Here is a 12007-nt window from a genome sequence, read left to right on the forward strand (position 1 = left end):
ACATTTAAGGTTAATATTGTTATGTGTGAACTTGATCCTGCCATTATGATATTAACTGGTTATTTTGCTCGTTAGTTGATGCAGTTTCTTCCTAGCCTCGATGGTCTTTACATTTTAGCATGTTTTTGCAATGGCTGGTACCAGTTGTTCCTTTCCATGTTTAGGGCTTCCTTCAGGGTCTCTTGTAAGGCAGGCCTGGTGGTGACAAAATCTCTAAGCATTTGCTTATCTGTAAAGGATTTTATTTCTCCTTCACTTATGAAACTTAGTTTGGCTGGATATGAAATTCTGGGTTTAAAATTCTTTTAGGCCGGGCGCGGTGGCTCAAGCCTGTAATCCCAGCACTTTGGGAGGCCGAGACGGGTGGATCACGAGGTCAGAAGATCGAGACCATCCTGGCTAACACGGTGAAACCCCGTCTCTACTAAAAAAATACAAAAAAACTAGCCGGGCGAGGTGGCGGGCGCCTGTAGTCCCAGCTACTCGGGAGGCTGAGGCAGGAGAATGGCATAAACCCGGGAGGCAGAGCTTGCAGTGAGCTGAGATCCGGCCACTGCACTCCAGTCCGGGCGACAGAGCGAGACTCCGCCTCAAAAAAAAAAAAAAAAATAAAAAATAAAATAAAATAAAATAAAATAAAATAAAATAAAATAAAATTCTTTTAATAATGTTGAATATTGGCCCCCACTCTCTTCTGGCTTGTAGAGTTTCTGCCGAGAGATCTGCTGTTAGTCTGATGGGCTTCCCTTTGTGGGTAACCCGACCTTTCTCTCTGGCTGCCCTTAAGATTTTTTCCTTCATTTCAACTTTGGTGAATCTGGCAATTATGTGTCTTGGAGTTGCTCTTCTCGAGGAGTATCTTTGTGGTGTTCTCTGTATTTCCTGAATTTGAATGTTGGCCTGCCCTACTAGGTTGGGGAAGTTCTCCTGGATGATATCCTGAAGAGTGTTTTCCAACTTGGTTCCATTTTCCCCCTCACTTTCAGGCACCCCAATCAGACGTAGATTTGGTCTTTTTACATAATCCCATACTTCTTGCAGGCTTTGTTCATTTCTTTTTCTTCTTTTTTCTTTTGGTTTCTCTTCTCGCTTCATTTCATTCATTTGATCCTCAATCACTGACACTCTTTCTTCCAGTTGATCAAGTCGGTTACTGAAGCTTGTGGATTTGTCACGTATTTCTCGTGTCATGCTTTTCATCTCTGTCATTTCATTTATGACCTTCTCTGCATTAATTATTCTAGCTATCAATTCTTCCACTCTTTTTTCAAGATTTTTAGTTTCTTTGCGCTGGGTACGTAATTCCTCCTTTAGCTCTGAGAAGTTTGATGGAGTGAAGTCTTCTTCTCTCATCTCGTCAAAGTCATTCTCTGACCAGCTTTGATCCGTTGCTGGCGATGAGCTGCGCTCCTTTGCAGGGGGAGATGCGCTCTTAGTTTTTGAATTTCCAGCTTTTCTGCCCTGCTTCTTCCCCATCTTTGTGGTTTTATCTGCTTCTGGTCTTTGATGATGGTGACGTACTGATGGTGTTTTGGTATAGGTGTTCTTCCTGTTTCATAGTTTTCCTTCTAATAGTCAGGACTCTCAGCTGTAGGTCTGTTGGAGATTGCTTGAGGTCCACTCCAGACCCTGTTTGCCTGGGTATCAGCAGCAGAGGTTGCAGAAGATACAATATTGCTGAACAGTGAGTGTACCTGATTCTTACTTTGGAAGCTTCCTCTCAGGGGTGTACTCCACCCTGTGAGGTGTGGGGTGTCAGACTGCCCCTAGTGGGGGATGTCTCCCAGTTAGGCTACTCAGGGGTCAGGGACCCACTTGAGCAGGCAGTCTGTCTGTTCTCAGATCTCAACCTCCGTGTTGGGAGATCCACTGCTCTCTTCAAAGCTGTCAGACAGAGTCGTTCGGGTCTGCACAGGCCTCTGCTGCTTCCCCTGTTGTTTTTTTAGCTGTGCCCTGTCCCCAGAGGTGGAGTCTACAGAGACAGGCAGGTTTCCTTGAGCTGCTGTGAGCTCCACCCAGTTGGAGCTTCTTAGCGGCTTTGTTTACCTACTTAAGCCTCAGCAATGGCGGGCGCCCCTTCCCCAGCCTCGCTGCTGCCTTGTGGTTAGATCGCAGACTGCTGTGCTAGCAATGAGGGAGGCTCCGTGGCCGTGGGACCCTCCCAGCCAGGTGTGGGTATAGTCCTGGTGTGCCCGTTTCCTTAAAGCGCAGTATTGGGGTGGGAATTACCCGATTTTCCAGGTGTTGTGTGTCTCAGTTCGCCTGGCTAGGAAAAGGGATTCCCTTCCCCCTTGCGCTTCCCAGGTGAGGCAATGCCTCGCCCTGCTTCAGCTCTCGCTGGTCGGGCTGCAGCAGCTGACCAGCACCGATTGTCCGGCACTCCCCAGTGAAATGACCCCAGCACCTCCGTTGAAAATGCAGAAATCACCGGTCTTCTGTGTCGCTCGCACCGGGAGTTGGAGACTGGAGCTGTTCCTATTCGGCCATCTTGCTCCGTTTTGTTTTTTTAAATAGAGATAGGGTCCCGTTCTGCTGCCCAGGCTTAATGGAGTGGCATAATCAAGGCTTATAAGGCTCACTGCAGCCTTGTCCTCCTGTGTTCAAACAACTCTCTCTTCGGCTTCCCAAACAGCTGAGACTACAGGCATGTGCCACCATACCCGACTAATTTTTTCAATTTTTAGTAGAAATGAGACCTCACTGAGTTGCCCAGGCTGGTCTCCAGTTCCTGAGCTCAAAAGATTCTATTGTCTCAACCTCCCAAAGTGCTGGGATTACAGGCAAGAGGCACTACCACACCCAGCCGTAAGTATTATTTTTGATGCTACTATAATTGAATTGTTTTCCTAATTTCATTTTCATATTATTCACAGCAAGTGTACATAAATACAATTTATATTTTGTAGGCTGATTTTGTATCCTGCAATCTTGCTAAACTCATTTATTACTTCAAACAGTTTTTTAGTGGATTCCCTAGGATTTTCTACATACAAGGTTATGTCACCTGTGAATATGAGGAGATAATTTTACTTTTTCCTTTCCAACATAGAGGCCTTTTATATCTTTTCTATGCCTAATATCCCTGACAAGAACCTTTAGTACAATGTTAAACAGAAGTGAAGAGAAATATAATGACCTATTTGTTTCTCATTTTAGGGGAAAAGCATTCAATCTGTCCAAATTAAGTATGATGTTTCCTGTCAATATTTTTTTTTTAGATTCTATTTATGAGGGTCAGGAAGTTCCAGTCTATTCCTGACCTATACTATCCTAAAAGCCTAAAAATATTACAAGATATTTTATGCGTTCTTACAATACAAGGGCGTTAAGAGTTTGTTAAATACTTTTTCTTCATTTATTGTTATGATCATGTTTTTTATCCTCGATAGTGTATTACATTCATTTATTTTCAGATACTAAACCAACCTTGCATTCCTGGAATAAATCCCACTTCATTATGGTATATACTCCTACTTGTATGCTGCTAGAGTTGATTTGCTAGTATTTTGTTAAAGATATTTGGATCCACATTCCTAAGAGTCACTGGTCTGTAGCTTTCGTTTCTTGTGATGTCTTTTGTCTGTTTCCGGTAACTCATAGAATGAGTTTGGAAGTGTTCTCTCCTGCTCTATTTCTTGGGAGAGTTTGTAAAGAATTTTCATTAATTCTTATTTCAATATTTGGTAAAATTCACCAGTGAAGCCATCGAGGCCTGAGCTTTTCTTTGTAGAGATTTGTTTAGTTGTTTTTCTTAATCACTAGTTTAATTACTTTACTTGTCATAGATCTATTCAGATTGTCTATTTCTTTAGTCATTTTCAGTAGTTTTTGTCTTTCTAATAATTTGTCCACTTCAACTAAGTTATCCAATTTATTGGTATATAATTTTACTTTTTTTTTTTTTGAGATGGAGTCTCGCTCTGTGGCCCAGGCTGGAGAGCAATGGCACAATCTCAGCTCACTGCAACCTCCGCCTCCCAGATTCAAGTGATTCTCCTGCCTCAGCCTCCTGAGTAGCTGGGATTACAAGCATGCACCACTATACCTGGCTAATTTTTGTATTTTTAGTAGAGACGGGGTTTCACCATGTTGGTCAGGCTGGTCTCAAACTCCTGACCTCCTGATCTGCCCACCTCACCTTCCCAAAGTGCTGGGATTACAGGCGTGGGCCACTGCACCCAGCCTACGATTTTTCAGAATATTAACTTATAATCCTCTTTAGTTCTGTCAGGTCTGTAATAATGTCTTTTTTTTTTTTTTAGCCAAGGTCTTGCTCTACCACCCAGGCTGGAGTGCAGTGGCACAATCACAGCTCACTGCAGCCTCAACCTCCCAGGCACAGCAATCCTCCCATCTCAGCCTCCCAAGTAGCTGGGACTATAGGTACAAGCCACCACACCCTGCTAATTTTTTTGATTTTTGTAGATATGGGTCTCCCTATGTGACACAGGCTGTTCAACTCCTGGGCTCAAGTGACCCTCCCACCTTGACTTCTCAAACTGCGGGATTACAGACATAAGCCACCACCCTAGACAGTGTCCTCGCTTTTCCTTTTTTTTTTTTTTTCTAATATGTCCATCTTCTGGTCCTCTCATTTCTGAGTCTAGTAATTTGAGTCTTCTCTCTCTTTCTTGGTCAATATAACTAAAAGTTTGTCAAATTTGTTGATCATTTCAGAAAAGCAAATTTGGTTTTGTTGATTATCTGTTGTTTTTCTATTCTCTGTTTCATTAATTTCTACTCTAATCTTTAGTATCCCCTTCCTTCATGTGCTTTAAGTTTAATGGGCGTTTCTTTTTCCAGAGTCTTAAGCTGGAAGGTTAGGTTACTGATTTTAGATCCTTATTCTTTTTTTTTATGATGGGCACTTACAACTGTAAACTTCTATAAGCACTGCTTTAGCTGCATCATTTTCTATTTTATTCATCTCAAAGTATTTTCTAATTTCCCTTTTGATTTCTTCGTTGACTCATTAGTTACACAGAAAAGTATGTTGTTTAATTTCCACATGTTTGTGGGTTTACTAAATTTCTTCCCGTTAATTTATAATTTCATCCCACTGTGGTCAGAAAACATACTTTGTATCTTTTCTATCAAGAGTAAATATGTGTATATAAATTATACCTCAATTACAAAACAAAAAACTTTTAGGCACATTGTATGATAAAGTCATAAACCAAAATGGCATTTGGCAATAGAAACAGTGGTTGCAGTTACGAATCATAGATAGCCTTCATTACTATAGTCTGAAAAAGCTTGTGACAGATTTGCCATTGACAAACAGTTCTAATTTTTACCCTATTAAGAACCTCTACAGGCTGGGTGCAGTGGCTGACACCTGTAATCCCAGCACTTTGGAAGGCCGAAGTGGGCAGATCACAAGGTCAGGTGATGAAGACCATCCTGGCTAACACGGTGAAATCCCGTCTCTACTAAAAATACAAAAATTAGCTGGGCACGGTGGCACGTGCCTGTAGTCCCAGTTACTCAGGAGGCTGAGGCAGGAGAATTCCCTGAACCCAGGAGGCGGAGGTCACAGTGAGCCGAGATCACGTCACTGCACTCCAGCCTGGGCAACAGAGAGAGACTCTGTCTCAAGAAAAAACAGGAACCTCTACAAATGATTTAAAAAAACACACACACAAACTCTATATGCTTAACTGGCAAAGGACATAAAAAGTTAAGTCCCATGAGAGGAAATACAAATAAATGAAAAATATGAAAAAGAAACCTCATTAGCAGTCTCTTCAAAAAAGAGATTTTTAAAAAATGAAGTATCATTTTCCACATACCAAATTAACAGGTTTATCTTTGATTTTTAAACATTAATATCTAATGCTAGAATAAAGCAGTGAAACTAGGCACTCTCATATACTGCTTGTGGGCATACAAATTGGAACACTTTGGAAAGCAATTTGACAAAAAGTATTAAGAGCCTTAGCTGGGCACAGTAGTTCACGCATGTAATTTCGGGCAACATAGCAAGACCCTTGTCTTTTTTTCAAAAAAAAAAAAAAGAACACAGCTTTAAAAAAATTCTAGGCCAGGCACTGTGGCTCATGCTTGTGACCCCAGCACTTCAAGAGGTCAAAGTTGGGGGATCACTTGTGCCCAGGAGTTCGAGAACAGCCTAGGCAACACAATGGGACCCAGACTCTATTCTTCTAAAAATAAAAAAAAAAAGTAAAATAAATTGTAAATGTTTTCTTTTTTTTTTTTTTTTTTTGAGATGGAGTCTCGCTTGGTTGCCCAGGCTGGAGTGCAGTGGCCGGATCTCAGCTCACTGCAAGCTCCGCCTCCCGGGTTCCCGCCATTCTCCTACCTCAGCCCCCCGAGTAGCTGGGACTACAGGCGCCCGCCACCTCGCCCGGCTAGTTTTTTTTGTATTTTTGGTAGAGACGGGGTTTCACCATGTTAGCCAGGATGGTCTCGATCTCCTGACCTCGTGATCCGCCCATCTCGGCCTCCCAAAGTGCTGGGATTATAGGCTTGAGCCACCGCGCCCGGCCTGTAAATGTTTTCAATTAGTAATTCAGTAATTCTACTTTTGATAGTCTGTGTTTCAGATATAATTTTAAATACAGAAAATATTTTAGACTAGCAATATTCCCTGCAGTATTACTTCCAATTAAATAAATGGCTGCAATGTAAATTCAGTAATAGGTGAATAGTTAAGTAAAAAGTATGGTTTAATTATTGGATACAATATTACACAGCCATTACAAATTATGTTTATAAAACACATACAAGAAAAATACTTATGTTAGCAAAAAAGGAGCAAAATTACATGATTACAGTAATGTGTTTAAAGAAAACACAACAGCAAATGATTTGCATACAGAAAAAAAATCAGAAAGCCATATATCAAAAGACAAATAATGATTACCTTTGGGTAGTGAATTATGAATGCATTTTTCTTTCCAAATTTTTTTTTTTTTTTTTTTTTTGAGACGGAGTCTCACTCTGTCACCCAGGCTGGAGTGCAGTGGCCAGATCTCAGCTCACTGCAAGCTCCGCCTCCCGGGTTCACGCCGTTCTCCTGCCTCAGCCTCCGGAGTAGCTGGGACTACAGGCGCCCGCCACCTCGCCCGGCTAGTTTTTTGTATTTTTTAGTAGAGACGGGGTTTCACCAGGTTAGCCAGGAATGGTCTCGACCTCCTGACCTCGTGATCCACCCGTCTCGGCCTCCCAAAGTGCTGGGATTACAGGCTTGAGCCACCGCACCCGCTCCCCCAAATTTTCTATGACTACAAATTCTTAAAAAATATATTTAAGTATATAATAATATAAAATCTTATAGTTAAAAATATAAGGCCGGGCACGGTGGCTCAATCCTGTAATTCCAGCACTTTGGGAGGCCGAGACGGGCGGATCACGAGGTCAGGAGATGGAGACCATCCTGGCTAACACGGTGAAACCCCGTCTCTACTAAAAAATACAAAAAACTAGCCGGGAGAAGTGGCGGGCGCCTGTAGTCCCAGCTACTCGGGAGGCTGAGGCAGAAGAATGGCGTGAACCTGGGAGGCGGAGCTTGCAGTGAGCTGAGATCCGGCCACTGCACTCCAGCCTGGGCGACAGAGCGAGACTCCGTCTCACAAAAAAAAAAAAAAAAATATATATATATATATATATATTTACAGCAGATTTAAGAAAGAGTTACTGCAGATATCACAACCCACTCATTATGACAACTCTCAGAAGCAAACTTCACAGATACATATTTTCTCTCACAGGGGAGATGTACTCACTCTCCCACACACATAATCCCTAGTTTTTCCTTTTTTTTGAAAGACAGAGTCTCACTCTACCACTCAGACTGGAGTGCAGTGGCGCAATCTCCACTCACATAACCTCTGTCTCCCAGGTTCAAGCGATTCTCCTGCCTCAGCCTCCCTAGTAGCTGGGATTACAGGCATGCATCACCGTGCCCAGCTAATTTTTTTTGTATTTTCAGTAGAGATTGAGTTTTACCATGTTGGTCAGGCTGGTTTCAAACTCCTGATAGGATCCGCCCACTTCAGCCTCCCAAAGTGCTGGGATTACAGGTGTGAGCCAGCACACCTGGTCCTATTTAAACTTTTAGTATCGTACTTGTCAAAGTGTTTTTGTTTTTATGTATATTTGTTTTTTTACGATAAATCAAGTAGTCTTTCCTGGGACTCTGAAATAGCTTTCTAATTTCAAGAATATAATACTCTAACACAATTCATATGCATTTGACTTTTTTATATTCTCAAAGTTATCAAAAAGATACAAAGTAAAATCAATTACACAAGGTTCGAGGGGTTGCTGTGTATACACAAAGAGAGGCTAATTAACCTCCAAATTAATTCAAAAGGCACAATTAATGTATTAATACATGTATTTATTTTAAAATCAGAAAAAAAGAATGTACAAAACTTTTCCCATACATTTACTTGTGTATAGTTTGCCTGTTTATTGAAGCAACAAGGCATAATAAAAACAAAACAAGTTTGGGGTTAGAAAAAACAGAGTTTATACCCTGATACTGCAACCTCCTAGCTGTGCAAACCTAGACAAATCAGACTCTATAAATCTTAAATTTCACCTTTGTAAAACAGAAATAACAGTACTTACCTGAAGGATTGTAAGGACGAAATGAAAAACTGAATACAAAGCACCATAACAAGCAGAGTGCATTATTAGGCACAATATACACAGTAACTATGTACTGTAATTATTTTCACTTGTTTTGAAAGGATGAGGAAATTCATTTTGTAACAAGTGTACTTAACTTTATTCCTAATCCAACACCAAGAGACGAAAAAATGAGGTAGCTCTTAAAACCATTAAAGGTCCTTAGCAGTTCTCAGTTACCGGTTTAGGATAGATCTGAGTAGATTTTATAGCTCTTACCACCTTTCCAGTAATGCAAAGCAGTTCAAGAAAGAAGAGCATTATACTCTTACCTTGCAGGCCACATCCACTAATCGCATCTGGATAGCTTGATTCTCTGGTAGCTTAGTGCCAATTGCAAGCAAAGTATCCAGCAGTTGAGCTAGGACTTGATGAGACTCTAGAGAGAGAGATGGAAAGTTGGCTTGGAAAATTTCAAAAGGGGATAACTATATAAACTAATTTACTTGGGTAAAGAATGTAGACTGGCTAGGTGCAGTGACTCACAACTGCAATCCCAGCACTTTGAGAAGTTAAGGCAGGAGAATCCCTTGAGCCCAGGAGTTCAAGGCCAGCCTGGGCAACAGAGGGAGACTCTGTTTCTACAGAAATAAATCTGAAAAAAATCAGTCAGCCAGGTGGTGTGCACCCAGAGTCCCAGCTACTCAGGAGGCCGAGGTAGGAGGACCGCTTGAGCCTGGGAGATCAAGGCAGCAGTGAGCCGTAATTGCGCCACAGCACTCCAGCCGGGGAAACAGAGCAAGACCCAGTCTTAAAAAAAAACAGAAGAAAAAAAAAGTAGACTTTTGTCAACTGGGTTCTACTGTGTGATCCTTCATGCCGTCAACTAAAAGCTAATTTCCTAAAGGGATCATGATGTTTAAATGTCTGAGTTCTCCACAGGATAGAGTACAGTTCTATATACATAGTGCGCTCCAAAAATGTTTAGTGCTGGATTGATTCAAGAGTTTTTTCACACTAAGAAACAGGGAAAAAAAGGCCAGGCACGGTGGTTTATGCCTGTAATCCCAGGACTTTGGGAGGCCGAGGCGGGAGGATCACGAGGTCAGGAATTCAAGAGCAGCCTGACCAACATGGTGAAACACCATCTCTACTAAAAATACAAAAAATAGCCAGGCATGGTGGCACGCGCCTGTAATCCCAGCTACTTAGGAGGCTGAGGCAGGAGAATGGCTTGAACCCCGGAGGCAGAGGTTGCAGTGAGCCGAGATCGCTCCATTGCACTCCAGACTGGGCGACAGAGCGAGACTCTGTCTCAAAAAAAAAAAAAAAGGAAAAAAAAACGTTTTCCATTGCCTTCAAGATAAAGTCCAAATATCCTAGAAGGCATATAACACATACACACCAGGCCTTCCATGATGTTTACCCTTGCCTATCTTTCTAGCTTCATCTCTTTCAGGTCTCCTTTAACACTCTTTTTTCCAACTACTTAAAATTCCATGTCCCCCTATCTTTGCTCAGGCTAACTTCTCTACATAGAATGCCTTCCCCCACACCTGACTCCATTCTTGACCCCACTCCCCACTGAACACCTAGTTATCCCGTTTTTTTTTTTTTTTTTCTTGAGACGGAGTCTCGCTCTGTCACCCAGGCTGGAGTGCAGTGGCACGATCTCTGCTAACTGCAAGCTCCGCCTCCCGGGTTCACTCCATTCTCCTGCCTCAGCCTCCAGAGCAGCTGGGTCTACGGGTGCCTGCCACCATGCCCAACCAATTTTTTGTCTTTTTAGTAGAGACGGTGTTTCACCACGTTAGCCAGGATGGTCTCGATCTCCTGACCTCGTGATCCACCCGCCTCGGCCTCCCAAAGTGTTGGGATTACAGGCGTGAGCCACTGCACCCAGTCTAGTTATCCTTAAAATGTCACTTCTCACACAGCTACCATAAGAATTTTCCATGGGAAAAAATGATACTTCTGTACTGAAGTAATGTTATTCTTTTGGTGCTTGTATTTATTTTACTTTATTTTAATTTATTTTTTGAGACAGGGTCTCATTCTGTTACCCAGGCTGAAATACAGTGGCATGATCATGGCTTACTGCGGCCTCAATCTCCTAGGTCGAAGCGGTCCTCCCACTTTAGCCTCCCAAGCAGCTGGGATAAAGGTGTGAGCAACCAGGTTTGGCTAATTTTTTAATATTTTGTAGAGACAAGATTTAATTATGTTGCCCAGACTGGTCTCAAATTCCTGGGCTCAAGGGATCCTTCCACTTCGACCTCCCAACGTTTTGGGATTACAGGCCTAGCCTAACCTGTGCCTAGCCTGTTTTAGTGCTTTTAAAAATATGTCTTGGCCAGGTGCGGTGGCTCACGCCTGTAATCCCAGCACTTTGGCAGGCCGAAGCTGGCGGATCACAAGGTCAGGAGATTGAGACCATCCTGGCTAACATAGTGAAATCCTGTCTCTACTAAAAATACAAAAAATCAGCCAGGTGTGGTGGCAGGCACCTGTAGAGTGCCTACTCCAGAGGCTGAGGCAGAAGAATGGTGTGAACCCAGGAGGCGGAGCTTGCAGTGAGCCAAGATCGTGCCACTGCACTCCAGCCTGGGAGACAGAGCGAGACTCTGTCAAAAAAAAAAAAAAATGTTTCTTGATGAAACGAGTACTACATGTTCAGTTACAGGTTTCATTGTAAGCTGAAATAATCCTTTTAGAAAGCAATAGGGTAATACATAGCAAGGGTCATTAACATGTTTGGACTTCGGACTCTGGCCTGGAGTCAGGCTGCTCAATATATCAAGGCCCTGCCGCAAAATAAAAAACAAACAAGCAAAAAAAAAAAAGGGACAATAATATCTATATCATATGTAAACTACCTCAAATATATAGCACTTGGCCAATAAATGACAGTTATTAAGAGATAAACTGTACTTCTACTCCAATGTAAATATATATACATGGTTTCATTAAATTATCCTCAAATCCCTTTTCAATAACAATCAACACAACAAAATTTTGTCCTAACTTCTATAAGAAAGAACTAAAGATTTCTGCTCTGATTATAGAGCTTTTAAATTGCAACTTACTTTCATTCTGCAGGATGTTAATGGCATCATCCATAATGCAGTCTGGTGAAAATCCTGCCGTCTTTGATAATAAACCCAACAATGATGCAATTTTCAGTCTCACAGATGGATCATTCTCCTGGAAAAAAAGAAGCAATGGTCACTTTGATGCTTTACACTTAGCTAACCAACAAACAGGAATATGGAAAACTAACATCCCAAAAGAGATTCAATGATCCAAGTATTCTATGGCATCATTCCTGAAAAATTAATTTTATATGCTTCTGGAGAGATAGCTATTTATTTATTTATTTATTTATTTATTTATTTATTTATTTATTTAT

At 41.7% G+C, this 12007-nt stretch overlaps 1 protein-coding gene across 1 annotated transcript in view; it reads right to left on the reverse strand.

Moving 5' to 3' along the window:
- The window catches only part of INTS4 (integrator complex subunit 4), a 122889-nt gene that overhangs the window by 98858 nt on the left and 12024 nt on the right, over nucleotides 1–12007 (reverse strand). Inside the window, exons 3-4 of the mRNA XM_023209327.3 lie at nucleotides 11685–11802; nucleotides 8931–9037 (exon numbers count right to left, since the gene is read on the reverse strand). Of these exons, the coding sequence (XP_023065095.2) occupies nucleotides 8931–9037; nucleotides 11685–11802 (225 nt within the window). The remainder of the gene's footprint in view (nucleotides 1–8930; nucleotides 9038–11684; nucleotides 11803–12007) is intronic.

Source organism: Piliocolobus tephrosceles, chromosome 13, assembly GCF_002776525.5.
Source record: "Piliocolobus tephrosceles isolate RC106 chromosome 13, ASM277652v3, whole genome shotgun sequence".
NCBI lineage: Eukaryota > Metazoa > Chordata > Mammalia > Primates > Cercopithecidae > Piliocolobus > Piliocolobus tephrosceles.